The sequence below is a fragment of the Acartia tonsa genome, chromosome 11 (genome assembly GCF_053477335.1).
Source record: "Acartia tonsa isolate MP-2025a chromosome 11, ASM5347733v1, whole genome shotgun sequence".
NCBI lineage: Eukaryota > Metazoa > Arthropoda > Copepoda > Calanoida > Acartiidae > Acartia > Acartia tonsa.
In genome coordinates this window covers 24,263,043-24,287,867 of record NC_137270.1, presented here as the reverse complement: position 1 = coordinate 24,287,867, position 24,825 = coordinate 24,263,043, and the positions used below count along the sequence as shown (strand labels likewise).

At 35.0% G+C, this 24,825-nt stretch overlaps 1 protein-coding gene across 2 annotated transcripts in view; it reads right to left on the bottom strand.

Annotated features, from left to right (window-relative positions):
* The window catches only part of Baldspot (elongation of very long chain fatty acids protein baldspot), a 48,415-nt gene extending 23,853 nt beyond the window's left edge, over positions 1-24,562 (bottom strand). Inside the window, exons 1-5 of one of the 2 annotated variants that reach the window (XM_080176806.1) lie at positions 24,316-24,562; positions 12,890-13,008; positions 8,148-8,225; positions 6,307-6,372; positions 1,224-1,281 (exon numbers count right to left, since the gene is read on the bottom strand). In XM_080176806.1, the coding sequence (XP_080032932.1) occupies positions 1,224-1,281; positions 6,307-6,372; positions 8,148-8,225; positions 12,890-13,008; positions 24,316-24,360 (366 nt within the window). In that variant the 5' untranslated portion in view covers positions 24,361-24,562. Of the gene's footprint in view, positions 1-1,223; positions 1,282-6,306; positions 6,373-8,147; positions 8,226-12,726; positions 12,765-12,889; positions 13,009-24,315 lie in introns of those variants that run through there. The other variant, XM_080176807.1, reaches the window with a different exon arrangement.
* Between the last annotated feature and the right edge of the window lie 263 nt (positions 24,563-24,825).

The following is a 24,825-nucleotide window of genomic DNA, read 5'->3' as shown; positions in this document are numbered from 1 at the left end:
TATATATTGTTTGTAAAGTGCAAATAAACATTAGTATATGGTAAAGTTATGAAAGTTAGTCCAAACTTATATCCAGAGAAGGAGGGAGGGAACTTGGTGCCCAAAGATTTATCTTATTCATTGAATCTAAAACTTTGAGGACTTTTATTGAGTTTTGATTGGTTGGTTACTAACTAATAGTGTCAAAACTTTTCAACCAATACTCTTAAACGCTAGAATGACAACCGGGGGGATGAAAAACAATTGATGGTTCATTATCATATCCTTTTAAATCCCTGCTAATATGATAACAAAATATTTATACCAACAGAGGCAGAATACTTCCTCCATTACAAATTATGTAGTTTAGCAAGTAGCATAGCTACTTTATAATTAAAGCATGTACGTATGTCTGTCTGTACGTCAAATATCCTTTTAAACACTTCTTTTTTTATTGATTCCTCACTCCTATTATATATGGCTAGCTACTTAGCCAGAAGGTATATTGATCATGGACAATAAAATAAAATGTGTTTCCCCAATGATGATAAACAAAATTACTTCTTCTGTAGATTAATGTTATTGGTTGAACAGTTTGAACACTGCATGTAAGAGCAAAACTATCAATATTTAATAAGGATAGCTTAAATTTGTAAGTAAATAAATAAGACATCATTTTTATAAAAATCACAATAATTTATTTAAACGAACAATTACATTTAATTAAACTTTTTTCGTCATATTGCTGCGCTATTTATTAAATAGTTGTTCTTGAAATGCATGTCTTAATTAATTTCCCCATAGGAACCCAATAGACAAGCCAAGCAACTCTTTGATTGCACAAACTTTTTTTGGAAGTCCCAACTATGTATTTATATTAAGTGGCAACTGTTTTGAACTAAGGCATTTTTTGAACCTCTTACATTGTCTGATATAGAAGCAGTAGGAACCATTTTAACGTCTTTAGTTATGACACAGTGTTGAGCCGAGATTCAAACTCTGCACCTCCCCGACGACAAGCGGATGCGCTACGTGTGGAGCCACGGTCGCGGGTTCTGGAAGGGGTCATTCAGGGTTACCTTAGGTAGCGGGACAAAGTGTCTCAAAAATCAGCCACGTGACGTCATAAAAATGAGGGATTATCCAATTTTTTGTTAGAGGCTTTCTTTCCCACTTTTTTCTCATCTTCTTCATTTTTCTGACGTCACATGGCTGATTTTGAGACACTTTGTCCCGCTACTTACCTTAGACAAAACAAACATCCAGGTCCAGAATCCAGAAACACGATCTCGTTCAATAAAACTAAAACAAATAGTGTTGTTATTTAAAGTAGTGGATTTTCTTTCTGTCTGTCTGTCTGTCTGCCCACCTGCCTGTCTGTCTGTTTGTTTGCTTGTATGTATATTTGTCTGTCTGTCTGTCTATAAGTCTGTCTGTTTCTGTATCTGATTATACCTGTGGCGAATCTTATTGCCAGTAAGTTCTATCTGTTCATTCATTGACGTTCGTCTAAGTTTTGGTCAAAGCATTTCTCCTACTCTATCTATTAAAGTCATTCATCTGACATTGCAACTGTTGGTACAATTATAACTTGTTTTTCTGTTTCTTTATAAACTTTCATCAATTTCTTAGATCTTGAGTATAACTACATATTAGAGAACTTATTGTTCTTTGTTATTTAAAGGATTTACTTATTTTTACTACCTTTAAAAATGTATATAATAAGTAATAGAGTATATAAACGTAACAAGATGGCTGTCTGTCTGTAGCTTAAGATCTTAGATCCAGAAAAACAATGTATTTTGCTTTTTCTTTTAGAACTGAAATTTAAAGTTGACGTTCGACTTCCCACTTTCTCCCCTCCCTCAATTTGCCTAAAGGCTTTTTGGGGACATAGCCAGTAGTATACATAATATATTTTTTCAAAAATGATCAACCCTCTTTTATACTATGTTGACTCTAGATCTAAATATTCTCTGTGGATTCCTTTTGAAAAAAAATCTGACAGTTAAAGTGAAATTTTTTTTTCTCATCCACTTATTTAGCAACCTTTGTTCTTAGGTCCTTTTAGTAAAATCTACTTTTTATTACTAAAATTAAATATGTTTTTTAGAAAAAAAATATATTTAGGTAAATTATATGCTAATCTTGTTTTAGGGGAATTTAAATTTTAAGCAGTTTAAGATGTCTGAATTTATTCTGGATGTATCGTCAATGCAATAAGAATGTAAAAGAATTATCTACAAGTTTTGTCATAACTAATAACTATGAAAGAAACAAACTTTTGCAAAACATGTGTGTGTGTGCTTGTGTGTATGTGTGCTTGTGTGTGTGTGTGTGTGTGTGTGTGTGTGTGTGTGTGTGTGTGTTTTTGTTGTTTGTTTGTGTGTGTGTGTGTGTGTGTGTGTGTGTGTGTGTGTGTGTGTGTGTGTGTGTGTGTGTGTGTGTGTGTCCACAAGATCATAACTCATAATATTCTATTTTGAATAAAGAATTGTAAAATATTACACAATTATAAAATAATTTCGTTTTCATGAAAACTTGAAAGCTTTTTATAGAGCCTTTAAAAAATTGCATCATACTGGCCTACCATTGGTCAATTAAAATATATACGGGCCTTGTACTAGTAATTTAGTCTGTGTATTAGCCTGTCATTGATCATTTGTATCGTATGACGTAATTTTCTTTTATAAAGAGCTTCGAAAACTTATGCTCTTTGAAGAAAAAAAATGACTGTCACTTATCAAGATACGATTTTAAGGATAAAAAGAAATGGGCATGAAGTACAAAAACAATGTGGATAAACAAAATTACCCCTTGGACTTCACTCTACTACTTCCTACTTATTCATAAAAGAACTGGATATCATTACGGAACTTCTTATTAATTAGTTTGTTGTATGTGTGAGTATGTTTGTGTGTGTGGTTGTATATGTTTGTGATTGTGTGTGTGTTTGTGCACCCTCCCCCCCCCCCCAAACAAATCCGTCTCTACATCGTTGCTTTTTAAAAGCGAAGCTTTTCTATAATTAGGGTCGGTCCGTCCGTACGTCTGTCCGTCACAGAGAGTTAGCTCTTTTCGTTAATTTAACCAGGTTAGAATTGTCCTATCGATTCCAAACTTTGCATGATGATTCCTATAGTAGTTAGGTACAATTAAGAAAGCGTAGCAACTCTATAAACAATACCAGAATGTCCGTACGTCCATTTTAAACATGTCGATTTTTAACTTTTTTACAACAAATTTTTGTATGTTAAAATTATCCGATTCTTCTGATTTTTTGAAAACTGATTCCTATTACAACAAGGTACAATGTTATAAGCGAAGCATCTCTATAAACAAGTCCCAAAAATGTAAGTATCTCCTTAAACAGTATCATCTATTTATGCAGTTTTGCAACAAATTTTCTTAAAATATTGTTTGTACTGATGCATTAATATTCTGCTAATTCAGTTCTGACAATCTACAAGTGTTAATGTTCGTTTGTCCTTCCATTTCAGAGCTTCGCTTTTATGGATGTTGTCATCCTTTTTTATATACTATCTGCTGCATTACTTGAGGCCTCTAGGGGAACTTTAAGGAAGGGGTGTGAGGGATTTTACCCTCAACTTGAAATTTTAGTTTTAAAAAAGTCCTCCTCCTCAAAATAGTATAAACCTTTCCTGGACCTATAAAAAAAAACTCACTGTAAAGGAGAACCATATCGGTTTAGCGGTTGGCAAGATCCTTCGTAACAAAGAAACAGACTGATGGATATCCTTTTACTTTTATTTGATTAAGGTAAAAATATTATATTATAAAAACGTTTTATTTGAATGAAAATATTTTATTTTACGTACAAAAGTTTCAAAATGAAATTACTATTTTTATCCCAACCCTGACAAATCTCGAGGCACGGTGTCGACATTAAATTATAATAGTTAAAACTAATTGCCTCACCCCTAGTCTCTAGGGGAGGGCGGGGTAGATCACGAAAATATTCTGACCACCTCAAAACAAAAATAAAGTTTCCCTAAAATGTACAACAAATTTGGATCAGTATTTTCCGAAATATTAAGCTTCAGACAAAAAACCTTACTACTTTACCTATATTATAGGATTATCTGGAATTTGATAAAAATTTTAAGTGATAAAGGTTGACTCATTAAAGTTTCACAGCGTAGCTATGCATAGGTCCTGGGAAGGTTTATAACTATTTTTGAGGAGGGTACCACCTCCCTCTCAAAAGAAATACCCCTAGAAAAAAATGGCCATCCCCAAGAATTGTTTTTGCTTTTTCTTAGTGGGATAGGATTGACTAATTATAAAATAATAAAATAGCACAAAAGTTTGCTAGGAAATAGATGAATAGATATGTCCGAAAGAGAAAGATTAAAGCATATATCATTTTCAACCAGAACATAAAAATATTCAAAGAGAAATTTCAATTCCGGAGAAAAAAATCTTTTTCAATATTTTTATTCAGCGAGAATTTTTTTATTTTATTTTTGAAGAAAAGGTTTATTTAACCGCAGATCACATACATAAGAAAATAATATTATTGAATTTAAATCCTATTATCTATAATACAAAGTAGCTTGGTGTCTGTCCGTCTGTCCGTCCGTCCGTCTGAAGCTTAAGATCTCGGTAACCACTGAACCGATTGGATTCTACTCTTCAGGGTATATACCTATTGGTCCTGTGGTGGTTTTAAGCTATTTTCTTGGGGGGGGGGGGGGGGACACCCCCAACCCCCAAAAAAACAAAAAATCCTTCAACCCCCCCTTTTTTAGGGGCGAAGCCGCTAGTGTATTATATAAAGAAGTAAGCTTTTTTTGTCTGTAGCAAAGGATCTAGCTAACTGCTGTACAAAATATGTTTCTCCTTTACAGTGAAGCTTCTTATAGGTCCATGGACGGTATTTACCTATTTTTGGGGAGGGTTTCTCCACCCTCCCATGTATTATATATAGTAGTAAGCTTTTTTTGTCTGTAGCAAAGGATCTAGCTAACTGCTGTACAGAATATGTTTCTCCTTTACAGTGAAGCTTCTTATAGGTCCATGGACGGTATTTAACTATTTTGTGGGGAGGGTTTCTCCAACCTCCCAGTAAAAAAATTTACCTCCTCCATTTTTTTTCTACTCAACTTAAGTGGCCCTAGAGGCTTTTAGGGGCGTAGCCGCTATCTATAATAAAACGTAGTACGATGTCTGTCTGTCTGTCCGTCTGTCTGTCTGAAGCTTAAGATCTCAGTATCCACTGAACCGATTGGGCTCTACTCTTCAGGGAATATACCTACTGGTCCTGTGATGGTTTTAAGCTATTTTCTTGGGGGGGTGGGAAACCCCAACCCCCCCAAAAAAATGAACCCCCCCCCAAAAAAAAATTAAAAAAGGTGGGTCGACTACCTCCCCTTCAAAAAAAACCCCAATTTTTTTATTTTTTGCTTTTTAAATTTAAATAACACAAAAATAGGTTGATAAAACCTCTTGGGGCAAAGCCCCTAGAGGCTAGGTGCGAAGCCGCTAGTATTATAAAAGTATTATAAAAAGTTGTAAGGTTTTTTCTTCTTCAGTAGCTTAAGATTTGGATAACTACTGAAACGATAAAGTTCTCAATTTTAGGGAAGCTTCATATAGGCCCCTGGATGGTTTTAGGCTATTTAATTTTTAGTAATAAGTCTTGGGATGGTTTTAGGGTTTTAAACCCTTCCCTACCCCTTGGAATACGGAGCTCCTAAATACTATAAAGTAAGCTATAAAACGTTTTTTTTTCTTTTGTTTTTAGAATGTATAATTTAAAGTCAAGTGAATTTGCATATGTTTTTGCAATGGGGGTGCACAAAGCGCATTTGAAATTTTGAAATCTTCCTTGCGATGTTTGACAATATCTTTAAACCAAAATCGTTGGTGTTGGGAGAAATTGAAGTTTTATTTTATCTTTTTTTTTCTATGGCGTTGTTACAAAAGATCTATAGCCCTAAGTCCTTAAAAACATAAAATAAAGGACAAAAGACCTAACGAATAAAATACCTAATGGGACAAAAGACCTCACGGACAAAAGATCTAAAGAACAAAAGACCTAAAGGAAAAATCATCAATGGAATAAAAGACCTAAAGAACATAAGACCTAATAATCTAACCTACCTAAAGACCTAATTGACAAAAGACCTAATGGGACAAAAGACTTAACGTACAAAAGACCCTACGGAACAAATTACTTAATGAACAAAAGACCCAACGAATAAAAGATCTAAAGGACATAAGACCCAACTTGACAAAAGACCTAATGTAACAAATATCTAAAAAGACCATCCGTTCCGGAGATATAGATGTGCAATTATTTACCTGGGTATACATAGAGTATGATAGAATCCTTGTGTTGAGTAAGTATGAATAAATTCTGGAAGAGTCCTAGAAATATTAGGAATAATGAGTAAGTATGAATAAATTCTGGAAGAGTCCTAGAAATATTAGGAATAATGAGTAAGGATGAATAAATTCTGGAAGAGCCCTAGAAATATTAGGAATAATGAGTAAGTATGAATAAATTCTGGAAGAGTCCTAGAAATATTGGGAATAATGAGTAAGGATGAATAAAGTCTGGAAGAGTCCTAGAAATATTAGGAATAATCAGTAAGGATGAATAAGTTCTTGAAGAGTCCTAGAAATTTTGGGAATAATGAGTAAGTATGAATAAATTATGGAAGAGTCCTAGAAATATTAGGAATAATGAGTAAGTATGAATAAATTATGGAAGAGTCCTAGAAATATTAGGAATAATGAGTAAGTATGAATAAATTATGGAAGAGTCCTAGAAATATTGGGAATAATGAGTAAGTATGAATAAATTCTGGAAGAGTCCTAGAAATATCAGGAATAATGAGTAAGTATGATTAAATTCTGGAAGAGTCCTAGAAATATTAGGAATAATGAGTAAGTATGAATAAATTATGGAAGAGTCCTAGAAACATTGGGAATAATGAGTAAGTATGAATAAATTCTGGAAGAGTCCTAAAAGTATTAGGAATAATAAGTAAGTTGATGTACCCTCTACGTATCCACCCCCCCCCCCCACCTTCATCACTCTATATCAGATGTTGGATGTGTTAAAAAGTCACACCCTTTTTAAATTTTAATGGGCGATAAAAAACGGTTTTATGTAGGTGTGTGGACACATAAGGGAGTGTATCCACCACCCTACTAATATCAAAATTACACCGCTCTCGATTTGTTTATTAAACACCTTTTGATTTTGGTTTAGGGACAACTCTAAGTAAACCCCTCTCCACGCTGATCGAAATTAATTAGATGCATGATATAAGAGACAAATAACCCAGGGAGGAAGGGAGGGGACAATGGTTCTAAAATTCATATTTCTGACAGTCTTGGACTTTGGGTACCAGAACACATGCAACTTTTATTATTTTGGCATATTTCAAAGACTTTGGGTACCAGCACAAAGAATGCCGCTAAAACAATTATTCCCAAAAGCAGACAACTCTTACTCAACCAATACAAATACAAGCAGACCATTTGAAAAAAAATTCAAAACAAGTTTATTTTGGTTTTTAAACAAAATAGTTTTCTTCTAAGAATGAGTGGGATAAACCAGAAATTCTACTGTGATACTTCTGTAACTATCCATTCTAATCAACCCCTTGTCAAATATGAAAACAAATCCCAATTATGGTGCCAGTACTAAGGTCATACCTCTTATGATAAATTACAGACTATTCACAGGAAAATAAGACAGGATTTCCTAATGTTAAATACTTTTCTTTCAATGTTTAATAATTTCTTATTATACAAATGAATAATAAAGATTGCCACATCAAAATTTTTGAAATTTTCCAGATATATCTGGTTTTGAAGACATTGAGTTAAAACTCTAAAATTGAATTAATTGCCTATTGTCCCCTCCCTTCCTCCCTGCAAATAACCATAAGTGAGAATGTTTTCTTCAAGGCTCGGCAACTGCGCGTCAGGCCCAACTAATAAGTCTCGAATTTAAACAAGTTTGTATGCTTTGAAAAGATAGATTGCCATATTTGGTCAGGTTTGACTTTACGCTGATGTTTAAAATTGTAAAACGTTAATTTCTCTGCGACTTACAGGTGGCTGGCGCACGGCTGCCTACCTCTGTTTTTTTTTATGTAAAACTTGATGACCTCGTTGTTTATACGTACCTGGCGGTGCCCATGATACTGAAGAGCGCCAGAGCTGTGTTCCACACTGTTAATAAACCTCGCAACTCCAGCTTCGGTCTGTAAATATGGAAATTGTTAATTGATATGCAGCGTTTCTTTACAAGTGTTAATATCTCATTAGATATTTTGTTCTTATCTCTCCCTTGCAGATTTTAAGCACTTCAGGAGACAGCGCAAAATGGCAACAAAAAAAATGACGTCATACAATAAAGTTGTCCAATAAGAGGCCAGTATACATTATAATTGCCAATGGTAAAATATATACTCGCCTCTCATTGGTTATTTTATCGTATGACGTAATTTTTTTGTGCCATTTTGTTCTGTCTCGCACTTCAAGTAACAATTTGAAGAAAAAAAATTAATGATCATATCCTAAACTAGGCTAATAAATGTATTAAGTATAGATGTATAACCAGAAAACTACCTGAATCCGTCTTGGGGACTTTTTTTTGTCTGTAAACAAATTACTTTCGGCTCTTTTGTAGCAACGACGCTATTGGTTGATATTCAAAGACCCAATTAAAAGTCAGCACAGGGTCCAAGTGAGACATACAGTTATTTAACCCCTACCCCCTCTATTGTTTTGCTGTATTACTAGGCCCAATAAATATAGGTTTATAATATTATTTTTAAAAGAATTAAAAGAGCTGTCATCTACTGACGAACAGGTTAACCAACTAACTATAGAAAATCTTCGCTTTAAAAAATATTAAAATTTCAATTAGATCTTGTCTGATTTTAGACATAATAGACAGAGAAGGAAATTTCTAACGTTATTTGTAAATAATTAGTTAAAAATGATGTTTTTACGCAGTTTCTTTGTTATAAAATATTTAATTAGATTTTATTAAGGTACAAGGACAATAAAATTGATAAAAAGCGAAGTTTGAAAATTCGCGTTATTACTAAAGTCGTTAAAACTAGATACTACTCCTAATATGTCAGTTGCAAAAAAATATTGGTTAAAGTAAGGGGAATGCCTTGGCCCAAAACAGGCACACTCATTACCATGCACAGTTAGGATTTCCAGACAATGGTAGATCGTGTAGGGCGTTTGACTGCGAAAACATGCCTTTTATTAGCAAGATTTGGTTTAAGGATATATCAAAATTGGAACTTATTAGAGAGAAAGGGAATACGACTATTCTGTTGAAACGAATCAGTGATTTATTCAGTCAGTCAGTGAGAGAAGCGGATACTACTCATATAAAATTAACGTAAATTATTTGGGAAGAAGACTAGGTTATAGAGAAGCTGCGCTACAAAAATAACAAAAATATGTTTATCAATATAAAGTCAAGAATGTTTGTAGGTATTTTGACCAGTAGACAATATTATTATAAGGATAATCAAATATTCATTACTATCGGATACGCCCCTAGTGGCATCTAGGGGCACGAAAAGGGTGAGGTGGATGGTAAATGGACCCTGTACTTTAAGTTTAGCTTTAAAAAGAAGAAGTACATACACATTTTTTTGTGGAAAGTGAGGGGCCCATGTCAGAAGTTTTTCTTTGGGGAGTTTAAGATTTTGTCCTGAACAACTCCCCCCCCCCCCTGCCCTTCTCTAGAGGCTAGGGTGAAGAAACTAGTCCTTATATAAAATAGTATTAGTAAGTTTCTTTGTTTGACCGTCAAGGTATCGCTAACCAATAAAATGATTTAATAACCATTTTAGAGAAGCTTCTCTTAGATTTAAGTATGGTTTTAGTATATTCTATCTTTAGATTTAAGTCTTGGGATGGTCTTATTACTATATAATTAATTATATTAAAACCCTAGTTTAATATTGTTTTCATAAAGAAAAAAGTTGCTTTGAATGATTATTTCCAGCTTGGAGTTATTTATTATTTATCCATCAAAGAAAATAAAATTACTGCAACTCAAGTAATAAAAGACACTCATGGTTTTTCATACAGTAGGGATAAGACAATGGCTGATAAATATATGTACATCCACAATGATAATACACAAAACTAACACTTCTAGAAATTACAATTAGTGGACACTCAACTTAATGATCATAACACTTTGAGGACTAGTGTAACAAACAGTCCAATGACCCCTCCCTTCCTGTTTCTATATAGTCTAGACAAAACTTTATGTAAAGTTAATATTGTTTTGGTATGAAAAGTTAACATTATAAAATGTTCTTTATCTTTAATAACAGGGCACATAATATTAAGGAAAATTGACCTTCTACCCTCCCTCTCCCGTTCTATGTTAAATTTAACAAGTTCAACCATTTACGAGATTTTATTGAACATACATTCATACTTACAGCGACTTTCGAATTAAATATTTTTGTGCGACGTTCAAAATTTAATTTTATATGACTTTCTTTTTAGATCATGTTGCAGACGAATCAATAAATAGGAATTTTATAAGTCAGCTTGTTAACAAATGTCATAATTTCCAAAGAAACATAGCTTAATTGGTGAATTCTAAAATTGAAAGGTTTGTCTTTTTATTTTCATTCAGAGTAACAGGATGTCTCTCTGTCTATCTCTCTGTACTAATAGATCTCGATAACAGTTGAACCGATATGGTTCTCCTTGACAGTGAAGCTCCTCAGAGCTCCAGGAAAGGTTCATACATGTTGGGGCTAGTGGACAAAATAATGCCACGGTCGTAGCGGTTATGCGTCTTGCGTCAGGTTGGAAGGGATACGCAAATTTCAGACCCCAGATTTGGCGATTTGAGAAAAATTTATCTTTATGTTATAGTGAATTAGATAATCTAGCATCGCTTTTATCTTATAGAGAAAAATAGTAAATTAAATAGCGAAAACTGAGATCTGAAATTTGCGTCACCCTTCCAATATGACGCAAGACGGATGACCGCTACGACCGTGGCATTATTTTAAACCCAATCCATGTTGGGATAGTGTAATACCACCCCCTTTATACCCCCCCCCCCACTCAAAAAAAAACTTAAAAGTGAAGGGAATGGTTCGAATCACCCTCTTACTGAAGTGCCCCTAGAGATAATTTAAAACATGATATAAATATTAGTTACATCAACAGCATGATACATTTTACAATTATAAAGCAGCTATGCTATTTTAAATAATGAAGCACATTGGAATGTTTAATTTTTAATGGTAATTTCATTAGCTCAGGTTTCTAACAAGGACAAGTATGTTTCAGAATGGTAAACTTTTTAACAAAAAATGAACCTTTTATACTTTTTAGCATTAAATATTTGAATATTTTTTTCTTTTTCTTGAATAGTCTTATGTGTTTTAGAAATGAATTTCACTTTTATATTGTACTAGCGGCTTCGCCCCTAACCTTCCCGGGACCTATGCGAAGCTACCCTGTAAAGAAGAACCCGATCGGACAAACAAACAGACAGACAAACAAACAGACAAACAGACAGACAGACATCGTTCTACTTTGTATTATAGATAATATATATATATTCCCAAATTTTTTGTTATTTTTCTGTTAAACTGTTTATTACACTAGTCCTAAAACGTTTTCTTTTTTGTAGGAACTTTCATTGAATTTTGATTGGTTGGTTCACTAAAATAAGTGTTCAAACGTTTCAACCACTATTTGTAATCTACGACCGTGGTAATTAAGTGTATCATTGGGAATGTACATCAATTTATTTGCCATTGTCTTATCCTGAAACGAACTACAGAATAGTTGCGCTTATAATAATAATGAAGGCAATAGGAATGTTAAATTTTTAATGAATAAAATTTGATGATTAATAAAAAATTAAATTATTAAAGGTAATTGTCATTTTGTACACAAAAATTCATTTAGATCATTAAAAAATCAATTTTCATCAAATATTATTCTATTAGAGTATGTATATATTTTAGCTAGTATACCTTGAATTTTTTAGTTGTTAATTTTTTTAATAATCCTTTTCAAGGGGTATTGCCAGAGGGGTGAGCGAAGCCCACCCCAATTTTTTTTGACATCCCATAAACTAAAATCTAGGGGGTGTCAGGAGGTGTGAGTGAGCTTTAGGGAGATGTATTAGTTTTAGGGGGGCAAAAACGGTGCAAATTTAGAATTTTCCTATTTGATTTAAATTGTAGTGCAAAATTACGTGAAAAAGACTTTTTATAAAAAAAAACATTTAACTTTTTACACCTTCTTATCTAAACAAAAATTACGCAAATTGAATGCTTGACGTAAAATCATTAAAATATAACGTTAACGTTTTTCAACAGTACTACAATAAAATCCTATATTAATCATTTCTTTTAACTTTTTTCTTCTGTATACTTTTTATAACTTTTATGGGGAAGGTACCATACCTTCAACATCCCAAGAGAAATTGCCCCTAGTAACCCCCCACCCCCCCTAATAAAAGTATTTTTACTTTTACGTTTTAAAATAAAATTTAAAATTGAGGATCGACTTCTCCCCTTTTCCTTTTAGTGCCCCTAGTGGTATCTAATGGTGTAACTACTAATTTAGTGTTAAGTGAAAATTCATTCTATTTTTTTCGAAATAAATTGTTTAATTTCTTCTTTTTTTTTACTTTCTCTCTACCTATATATCTATCTATATGTCTCCATCTATCTATCTGTATACCTGTTCTGCATATAAGCCTGTCCCCCGAAGATGACCAGCATATATGTATCTATCTATCTATATACCTGTTCTGCATATAAGCCTGTCCCCCGAAGATGACCAGCATATATAGACCACTGGCATACATGCAGACATATATGTATCTATCTATCTATCTGTATACCTGTTCTGCATATAAGCCTGTCCCCCGAAGATGACCAGCATATAGAGACCACTGGCATACATGCAGACAGCCCGCCAGTGTTCTTCCATCCATGTCTTGATTTCTGTATGCTCAAAATCCTAAAATAAAACAATGTGTATTTATGAGAAAGGGGACAATGGGCTGTTTATTGCACTAGTCCCCAAAGTTTTATAATAACGTTTTCTAATTTATTGGCTCAACAACTTTGGGGACTTTAGAGTATTTTGATTAGCTAATTAGGTCTAGTGTTTATACGTTTCAACTACTAATATAATCTACAGAAAGGGTAATTTTGGGTACCATCATTGGGGGATGTACAACAATTAATAGGTCATTGTCTTATCCCCTTAGATCCTTCATGTGTACAAATGAATTAAAAAGTACTATCAATTATATGTATTTCTATCGGCTACTCCCCCAGAGGTCTTTAGGGGCACTTGAGGGTAGAAGGGCGGGGGGAGTCAACCCTCAACATTAATAGTTATTTCTTCGGGGCTAAAAAAACTGGTTTTATTCTTATAATTACATTCTATATCCGCGGAAACGGTATATAATACGATGCTAGACATAGTTTTTTCGTATGGATGAGAACCGGTTCCTAACAACCGGATTCGAATGAATACGAGAAATTATATTACAGTTTTAAAAAGAAAGAAATCGGCGGGGGGAGTATTTTTTCCTAGTGTGATTTATCTTGGGGGGTGGAGGTATCATCTCCCAAAATAGTTAAGTAGATTTAAATTTATTATACTTGGGTGTAAGTACATACATAATAAAAAGAACAACAATAATAAATGAATTAAATGAATATTACAAAAGTGTAAAGGTTCAGCGATTAGCAAGATCCTTCAATACAGACAGACACATGACCTGTTACTTTTATTTAAGGATTTTCGATTGAAATTTATTTTCTCGTATTCATTCGAATCCGGTGGATAGGAACCGGTTCTCATCCATACGAAAAAAACTATGTTTAGCATCGAATTATATCCAGCTTTCTACGAATATAAAAATGTACAATTATGAGATTAAAACCAGTTTTTTTAGCCCCTTCCTTCGGCACCTCGGGGCTAAAAAAACTGGTTTTAATCTTATAATTGTATAGTCTATATCCGCGGAAAGCTGTTTATAATACGATGCGAGAAATAACTATTATGAATTACAATTTTAATAATTAATAAAGTATGAACTAATAAGCCTCTAGTTATTAAATCATAATAAATACTTTTTTATTCTTTAATATTTTTAAGAGAGTCGCAAAAAGTCTTTTTTAACTTAATAAGATGCCTTCCTAATATTTATTATTCATTATTCAGAATATTATAAGTGTAGCTACTTTTCAAGTTATCAGAAAGAAAGGGGACAATGGGCTGTTTATTACTCCAGTCCCCAAAGTTTTATAATATTTTTTTATTCGTTGACTTAACAACTTTGGGGACTTCAGTTAATTTTGATTGGTTGTTTTATTAAGTTGAGTGTTCACACGTTTTAACCAATAATTTTGCTTTACAGAAAGGGTAATTTTATGTATCATCATTAGAGATGTACATCAAATTATAGGCCATTGTCTTATCCCTGTAGATCCCTGACAAGTTAATGTAATTAGGTTTGTCTAACAATCAGCTATAAAAAAGAGCTCTAACTCTTTTTTTTTTGATGGGTTTTAATTCCCTATACACCTCTCTTTAAATGACAGAATTTATTTATAAAAAAAAATCTGTTATGATTAACAGGGAGGGAGGGGAAAATTGGACGATCCCCAAACTGTCCCACTTTGAGAAAGACGATTCCAGTGACGTCATATACGTTGACTGTAAATGCTGGTGCAAATGGATCCCTTCCCCGCAGGACCAGCGGGAACGGCGGAATTGGAAACAAGTTCGACGGCAAAGAATCCAGGAGGCCGGAGAAGCGAGCCGCGAGAGAGACCCGACAAGGGAGGATATCGCCGGTGCTTTTTTTGGCAGCAGAGGGGGGCGTACCCAGCCACTCCGCCCCTCTCTATAAAAATTTCGTGGCGAAGGCCCCCTGTGGGCGACAATTCAATTGGTGTATTTAGTGAAAGACATTTAACTACCATGATAAGAATAAGATTACAAACAATTCATCCCAATCCGGGACCGGGGAGGAATAAAACTGAAGAGGGGAAACGTGCAAGAAGGGAAAGGAGGAAGGCAAGGAGACAGGAGAAAAGAAAGAACACAGACAAAACAGTGAAATACAATATTACTACGTGGAATGTACAAAGGATGTCGTTGGGGATGATGAACAAGGAGAAGGCAAGGAAGGTGGCGGAGAAGGCGAGAAAAGAGAATTGGGATGCAGTGTTGCTGAGTGAAGTTCGAGCAGAGAGGGAAGGTGTAGCATGGCTTGGTGAAGGAAGCAATCTAACAGCTATAGTGTTTTCGGAGAAGGCAGGTGTGTTACTGAGAGGAGACCTGTTAGAAGGATGGTGTGAGAATGGACAGCCGAAGAAATTAAACAGAAGAACAGTGTCAGTCATAACAAGAGGTTTGTCGTTAACAGCAGTGTATCTACCTGTTTTCATGGGTAATAATGAAGCAGAGATAGAAATAGAGAGAGACATAGTGGCGGAACATAAGAGATGGGCAAGAAGAAACATCTTTATTGGTGGTGGAGATTTCAATGCTCATGTAGGAGTCAAAGGCAAGTTTGGTTTGAGAACATCAAATGAACGAGGACGAGAACTGATAAGATGGTGTGAAGAGAACGGTCTAGCATATTTGAACAGTTTTTTTAACCAGAGGAAACGTGGCACATGGTTTAACAGAATGTTGGGACGCTGGTATGAGTTGGACGGTTTTGTCATGAAACGTGAGGAAAGACACAGATATGCAAGGAAGCTGAATACTGTTGGAGAGTTAACGTTGTCGGATCATAAACCAGTTAAGTTGGTGATAGAGATTAAGAAATGGCATTGGAACACACAGAAAAGAAAAAGGACACCCAAAATCCGTTGGGAAAAACTGAAAGAGACTGAGACAGCAAGATTGTACAGACAGAGAATAAATGAGCTGACAGAGGAGCTGGAGATAAATGAACAGTCAGAAACAACAGAGTACAGAGAAATTGTAGACATTGTTCTGAAAGCAGCAAAGGAGACTTGCGGAGAATCGGAAAAGCGGATTGAAAACCCTTGGATGATTGGAAAGGAGGAGGAGTTACAACGCATGAAAAGCAGAATAGCTGGCGCTGTAACCGCAAGGAATAACCTGGCTGAAGTTGCCAGACAGAACAATTGGGCTGAAGTGGCCAGACAAGATGTCGAGGCTGAAGTTGCCGAACAAAATGTCGAGGCTGAAGTTGCCGGACTAAATGTCGAGGCTGGAGTTGCCAGACAAAATGTTGCGGCTGGAGTTGCCAGACATAATGTTGCGGCTGGAGTTGCCAGACACAATGTTGCGGCTGAAGTTGCCAGACATAATGACCTGGTTGAAGATGCCAGACAAACATTGAGAGAAGCAAGGAGAGAAATGAAACGAGAGACAAGGAGGTGGGAGAGAGAATGGTGGGAGGAAAAAATAAGAGAGTGCCAAGAAGCTGAAGGCAGAGGAGACTCAGGCAAAATGTATCAAGTCCTTAAAGACCTGGGTAAGAGAGAATGGAAAGGCCAGACAGACTCTACTACACTGACAAAATAAGATTTCAGAGAACATTTCAAGAAAGTCTCTGAACAACGTTTTGAAAACACACCTGATGAGATAGAGAGAGCAGTAGACAAAGTTACTGACATTAGTGGAACAGACAAAGCCCGAGAATGGAGTGAAATGCTCGAAAGCACTCCAGAGAGAGAAGAGATCCTGACAGAGATGAGAAAAATGAGAGATTCGGCTCCTGGAGAAGATGGGGTAAGACTCATCATGTTGCTAAAAGGAGGAGAGGAAGTGACAGAGAGAATCATCAAGCTAGTCCAATTTATGTTCAACAATGATGCAGATAAATGGGAAGGAGAGTTAAAGGTCGGTATTGTGGTCCCCCTTCACAAGAAAGGAGACAGAAACCTACGGGACAACTACAGAGGCGTCGTTTTGCTTGCAATGGGTAGCAGGATCCTGGCACGGATAATGGCAAACAGGATTAGGATTTGGGCAGAAAAACTTGACCTGTTCGACGATGACCAGTCAGGTTTCAGGAAGGGTAGGTCAACTGCTGATGCTACCCAGGTAATGATCAGGATACAGGAGGATGCTACAGATTTGAAACGGAGACTAGAGGCCCAGGGACAGGACCAGAATGAGGACATGACACCAGTGGCTAGATTACTTGACCTAAGGAAGGCTTACCCCAGGGTGAATAAACCTGCCCTGTGGGGAATCCTAACTAAGTATGGGATGGGAGTCAAGGCGCTCAGGGTACTCAAAGGCTTACATGAGTGCACAGAGTACAAGGTGAGAAGTAGGGAAGGAATGAGTGATCCATGGGTACCAGCTAGAGGACTCCGGGAGGGTGACCCATCATCACCAGTCCTTTTCAACATCTATCACCAGGTGGTAATGAGAGTGGCAGCAGTAAACAGAAAGAGAAAGGCAGATGAAGCAGGACTGGAGGTAGGAATAGCCTACAAGTGGGTTCCAGGTTCCAATTTACCATCAGATAAGGTGTGGGAGAGGCCAAATTCAGAGGCTAAGCGGAGAAGAGTCGACAAAGAATTATTTGCCGACAATACCTCTCTCATAGGCCAGAAGAAGGAGATGGAGATTGGTGTTCCAGCAGTGAAGGAGGTGATGAGTTGGTACGAGGAGAGGAACAACGATGACAAGGAGGAGGAGGTGTTGTTTGGAACAGAGGATGGTGGCAAGATAAGGATGTTGGGTACTTGGCTAGGACCTGATAATGACATCAAACAACGTAAGAAGAAGGCAGGGGCAGCGTGGTACAAAGTCAAGGGACAGCTAAAAGGCTCCAAGCTGTCAAAGAGATGCCAGGCTCAAATCACGCAGGCCTGTGTTGAAAGTGCGATGCTCTTTGACTGTCAGGTACGCACATGGCAGATAAGAGACATCAAAAAACTTCAAAGCTGCGTTGATCGTATGTACCGTTACATCTGGAGTAAGAAGAACAAACCCCCTCTGATCCAGATGCAAGAGGCTGGGGTAAATATGCAGGATGTCAGGTCAGAGCTAGGTATAAAGTCCATCAGATTAAAGATTGAGAAACGGTGTTTGGAGAGGTTGGGTCACCTTATGAGAATGGAGGATGACAGGTTAGTCAAGGCAGTAACCTTGGGCTGGATGGAACAGCTGGAGGAGATCCCCAAGGTTCCAGGTAAAAAGAGGAAAACTGTCCTTTTTTACAAGAAATTGGTCAAGGAGGCAGGTTGGGACTACACACAGATTGGCGCGCTCACCAGAGACAGGAAGGAGTGGAAGAGGATGGTGAAAGCGCGAGTAAAACATCTGAATACCTGGGAAAAACAGCAGGGAAACAAGAACCAGGAGGAGAGGATACCCAGGAATACCACAAGGACAGAGGAGGAGGCCTTCGTATGTGAATGGGAGGGATGTGGTAAGATCTGCTTGAGCAAGGCGGGCCTAGCAGTACATATAAAGCGCCTACACAACATTTCTAGTCAGAAAGTGCTTTTTAAATGTGATAAATGCAACCAGAGCTTTCAACAAGAGGCTAATCTATGGAACCATAGAAAAAGCTGCAATGGTATTGAACCAGACAGAGAAAACCAAAGAAAATGTGACTTCTGTGATAAATATATCAACAAAGGAAATTTAGCCAGACACAAGAAAACATGTAGGAGGAGGGAGGGAAGGGAGATAGAACAAGAACGAAGACAAGCAAGGGTATATGTGGCCAAAAACGGACCTTGCAGTTTATGCGGTAGAATACTTTCACTAACAAATATGGCGAGACACCAGAAGAATTGTCAATAAGCAGGGGGAGGCGGAGCTTCAAGAAGCTGAAAGCCTTTTCAAGAATTCAAGTTGACTGTAAATCTAAGGAATGGTTAAATTTATCATCAATGGGGATTATCAATTTATTTCCCATTGCCTTATCCCTTAATAACAGTGGTTATTCCTGTATTCACTAAAAATATGGAAATACAAAATCAGAGCCCCTAGTGCGATACTTGCTAGTGTATTAGAATATACTAATCCCATATTAAGTACACTAGCGGCTTCGCCCCTAGCCTCTAGGGGCTTTGTCCCAAGAGGTTTGATCAACCTAATTTTTTGTATTTTAGATTTAAAAAGAAAAAGTAAAAAAAATTTTTTGGGGGGGAGGGGGTATTTTTCATTTTTTGGGGGGGTTAGGGGTTTCCCACCCCCCAAGAAAATAGCTTAAAACCATCACAGGACCAGTAGGTATATTCCCTGAAGAGTAGAGCCCAATCGGTTCAGTGGTTACTGAGATCTTAAGCTTCAGACGGACAGACAGACGGACAGACGGACAGACGGACAGACAGACAGACAGACATCGTTCTACTTTGTATTATAGATTGCTCGATGAATTTTAAATTCCCATATACATAACTATGCATTTAATCCTCATATTTATACAAAAAGAATAATGTTTTCTTTATAATTTGTTTGGTTATTAAATCAAATAAACGTAAAATCATTAATAACGCAGCCACCCTATAATGTTCGTATGAACGTATTGCTGCTCGTAGACCAAAATTGACTTTAAGTTTCTTATTAATTGGTGAGTTTTTAAAATCTAAAATATACTATGTATATTACAACTTCATTGGGTTATTAATAGCAAAATTAGCAACCTTTCAATTTATATACAGCTTTACATAATGTTTGGTTAGAAAACATTAGACAAACAACAAACAAACAAACATCCTATTATTAAAATGTAGACCTTTGTTTAATTATGTGAACACCCATAATCTGTTTCAAGTGACGTCATTCATGTTTCATAGATTTTTTCAGTAGCGAAGCTACCTTATAGGACTTCGTGTGTGTTGGTACATTTTATTTTTTGTAGTTTAACTCTTTTTCTTACATATCTTATAAGTCAGATTAAGACATTTTTTTTCAAAATAACTTTTTTATCATTCAGTTTTTTTTTCTTCATTTTTAACTAATGTTTTTCCCCTTTTAAATTATGATATCATCACTAAAAAAATTTTACTCCTTTCAAAATCATGAAAAAAAAATGCTTTGAAAGTTTTTTTTAACTAATTAAAATAAAATAAATACTGAAACTTGAAAAAATTAATTTAATATTAAATTTCTACCTTTTAAACTTTTCATTCCTATGATATTATGTCATAGTGTAAGCTATACTTGTAGATTTTTACACAATTTCTAGGACCAAATTATATTATCTGTCTTTAAGATGGTTAAATAAATATTAAAAGCAACGGGGAGATAAATTTATCTTCCAATGATGTAGATCTAATTACTATTTAGTAATTACATATATTATTATGTCAGTTACATTTTGATATTTATTAGTTGACAATTGATTTTATGAATTTTTTTTTCTGTTCTCTATGATTAAATTAGATCAACTGAAAATTGAATACCCATTTCTTCCCTAATTTCTGAAGTTGTACGGCAGATAACCAAACTATTGCAAAAGCTATTTTCAGCTACTCCAGTCAAATGGAAAAGCGATATAATGTATAAACGATTTATACATTATACATTCAAAATTTCAATTTTTCAAATTTCAATTTTTTTGGACGTTTGAAGCTTTTTTAGCTAGTAGTAAATATTGAGATTGGATGAAGGTGCTATGTACACAATCGGAAACTAGAATTCAGCTGACTTTAACTTTTGTTGCCTGACCAAAAACTTTGAAGGATTAATTGTAAGTTGTGTTGGATACATTTTCTTCAGAAAATCAAAGGATAAGCAATATTCTTAATTGTGATTGGTTGGTTTCAAAATAGAAGTGGCCAAACTGTTTATCTAATACTTTAAATCTACAGAATGGGTAATTAATTATTGGAGATGCATATCAATTTATCGTCCATGAGATATCGCATGGTAACACTTTTTATAAGGAAAATTATATAAGAATAAACAATTATACTACTGCGGCTTTTTTAATATAACTTTTTTATTAGTTTAATATTATTACTATATTTATTTCTGTACATTTACTAAATGAGAGAACAAGAATGACAACATCCATAAAAGGTAAGGTTTATACCTTTTTTTTTAAGGAGGGTAACTTAGACCTCATAAGATAAGTCGCCTTTGAAAAAAAGTTTCAAAATGATTCAATAACTAAAAGATATCTCACTTGATAAGAAATAAAATAGGACAAATTCAACAATTTGGATCTTTACAGAAATATTGAAAATAATTAGAAAATAACCAAAGTCATGCCTAAAGCTCAGAATTAAATTCATTATTCATTACTTATAAAACAAGGATGACAACATCTATAAAAGAAAAGCTCTAAAACGGTAGGACAGACGAACATTAACACTTGTAGAGTGTCAGAACTGTATAAACTGAATATTTATGGACAAGTAAATTTGTTTCAAAACTGATGAATACATGATACTGTTTAAGGACATACTAACGTTTTAGGACTTGATTATGGAGAATGAGATGCTTTGCTTATCACATTGTACCTTCTTGTAATAGGAATCAGTATTCAGAGAATCAGATGAATCGGATAATTTTAACATGCAAAATTTGCTGTCAAAAAAGTAAAAAATCAGCTTGTTTTAAAAGGACGTACGGACTTTCTGGTAGCAATTATAGAGTTGCTGTGCTTACTAAGTCGTACCTAACTGTTATAGGAATCAGCATAGAAATTTTGGAATCGATAGGACAATTCTAACCTGTTTAAATTAACGAAAAGAGCTAACTGTAACAGACGGAGGCTTCACTTTAATAATTATAGAAATTCTTGGCTTTTAAAGAGCATTTTATTTTCATTGACAACTTTTGTACCTTTACGTCTATGTCTATTGCAACTATAAATACAAACTAGGATATAATCCATAAGTAGCGAAGCAACAAGTATAGACAAACGGACAGAGTGTTTTATAGAGCAGATGTCCAGTGATCATAAATCGAAAATAATATTGTGAAACTTTCAGCTCATTCGTACAAAAAAATCCGTCGTCTATCTTGAATAGAAGCCAAGAAAATCGAATTTCCGAATAAATTTACAGACTGACTGACGGACAAAATAAATTATAGAGAAGCATTTATAATAAAAATTGGTATTTTCGATAGTACAGTGATCTATTATTATTGTCTTAGAAGCTTAAGTGTCGTACTTCATTCAACCAATTAGAGCGCAGGTAGTTTTCAATCCACCTATCAGGGATGTCAAAATTATTTAACTTAAATTGTATTTGCCCTTTTAGAATTATACAAAAAACGAATTTTATAAAAACAAATCCTTAAAATTTTATGCAGATTTCAAATCTCCCTCTAACATTAAAATTCTTTCTAACTTATATATCTTATTGTTCATGTCTACATTCTCAAACTCAGTTCCAGATTATGGATAAGCTTCGCTGTTACAAAGATCGTGGGTCCGTACATAATATAATAGAGCATATCAGGCCAATATTGTATTTATACAATGATGAGTTGATTATCATCTATAATACAAAGTAGAACGATGTCTGTCTGTCTGTCCGTCTGTCCGTCTGTCTGTCCGTCTGAAGCTTAAGATCTCAGTAACCACTGAACCGATTGGGCTCTACTCTTCAGGGAATATACCTACTGGTCCTGTGATGGTTTTAAGCTATTTTCTTGGGGGGTGGGACACCCCCCCCCCCAAAAAAAATAAAAATAACCCCCCCAAAAAAGTCTATAATAAAAGTCTATAATAAAAAGTAGAACGATGTCTGTTTGTATGTTTGTTTGTTTGTAGCGAAGGATCTCGCTAACCGCTGAACCGATCAGGTTCTCTTTTACAAGGTAGCTTCTCATAGGTCCCGGGAAGGTTTTTTACTATTTCTTGGGGGGTTTGGACACCCCCAACCCCTCCAAAAATAGAAAAATACCCCCCCCCCCAAAAAAAAAAAATTTCTTTTTAAAACTAAAATTAAAATAGTAGGGTGGTTTGAGGCTATTCCCTGACATCAATCGCTTTCCTAAAGGGCTAGGGGCGAAGCAACTATTGTACGTAACATTCAAGAATTTTATTAAATGATATTTAAAGGGATTGTGAAGAATTTCTAAAATTTAACAAACTTTAACATTTTCTTACTCAAGTCATCTCAAAGATAGAAAGAATTTTTAACCGATTTAAAAAAATGCTTTCTAATTGAAGTTTAAAAGATCGTTCAACAAATTAAATTAAAGCTAAGAATACCCCCCCTCACCTCTCCTAAAAAAAGGGTTTTTAATTATGTAGCCACTTAAAATATATTGTGATGTGTTTTACAGTATTTGCTGTATTTAATGTTTGCTACATTATATGAAGAAAGACCTAAGAAGTAAAAGGTATGTATAACTAATATAATTACTTCTTAACACAATATACAATACATACAAGAAAACAAGCACAATCTTGTCTTTAGGTAATATATGATATCACTAACGGCTTTTTCGATTAAAAAGAAAAATTAAAAAAAAAAATTTGGGGGGGAGGGGTAGTCGACCCCACTATTTTAATTTTAGTTTTAAAAAAGGAAAAAAAATTTTGTGGGGGTATTTTTCATTTTTTGGGGGGTTCGGGGTGTCCCACCCCCCAAGAAAATAGTTATTAACCTTCCCGGGACCAATGAGAAGCTACCCTGTAAAGGAGAACCCAATCGGTTCAGCGGTTAGCGAGATCCTTCGCTACTAGATAGTTTGTTAAAAATCAAATTAACAAAACTTTTCACGAAATTAAATAAATACAAGCTGCCATTGTTTTATGTAATTTTTATGATTTTCAATGTTTAAAATATAGGTAGAAGTTTCCAACTGCTTGAGTCCTTATACCCAGCAGGGCTACCTAGTACCCAATATAACCTAACCTAACCTGACCTGAAGTGATAAACAAACAAACGGAAAATAACTCCCACCCCCCTTATTCTCAATTTATTTCAAAATATAGGAGGTAGGGAGGGTTATATTAGGTTGCAGTCACTTAGATATTTTTAGAAGAATAGCTTTGCGAAACCGATTAATATCTGGTGGCCAAGAACAGGTTCTCAGCCATAGACGTCCAAGGGGGGAGGGGGGGGTAAAGGGGTGATTACCCCCCCCAAAAAATTTTAGATTTTCATTTTTTACCCCCCCCCCTAATAAAAAAAATGCCTTATAAAATTATCGAATTATATCCAACTTTCTACGAATATAAAAATGTACAATCATAAGATTAAAACCAGTTTTTTTAGCCCGTGCCTTCGGCATTTCGGGGCTAAAAAAACTAGTTTTAATCTCATAATTGTACATTCTATATCCGCGGAAAGCCGTTTATAATACGATGCGAGAAATAACTATTCCTACCTGTTCAAAATTGAAGATATAAGAGTAGTTGAGAACACTCGCCATTTTCAAAATATAGATTATATAGTTTCACACAAGCAAATCAAATTTAAAAGTAACAAAACAAGTCTAAAACTAAAACCAATAGCTTTTGTGTGTGTTTTAGTGGCTTGGGGTGGTTTTTGAAAATGCAACAAATAGTTAAGATTGATTCAGCCAATAAGGATCGTCTTGTAGTACTATGGAGAAATAAGCATTTTGTATGTCTGAAATTAAAAGAATATAATAGATTAACTTTTATAATTGCTTTGAATATTTTTTCTTCTTATCATTGAACTGAGAGCAGAGGGGGGTGGACACTTCTTTAAACAAGGAAAACTACCTTCCCTCTTTTTTACCCGCCCGCCCCTTTAACATTCTCCTTGGGAATTAATGTGCACGCCACTGTGAACTCGTAATTTCTAATTCGTGCTACACAAAGATATTATTTATCTTTCCTTTAACTGTCCATTTATCCATTGAAAGGGCATG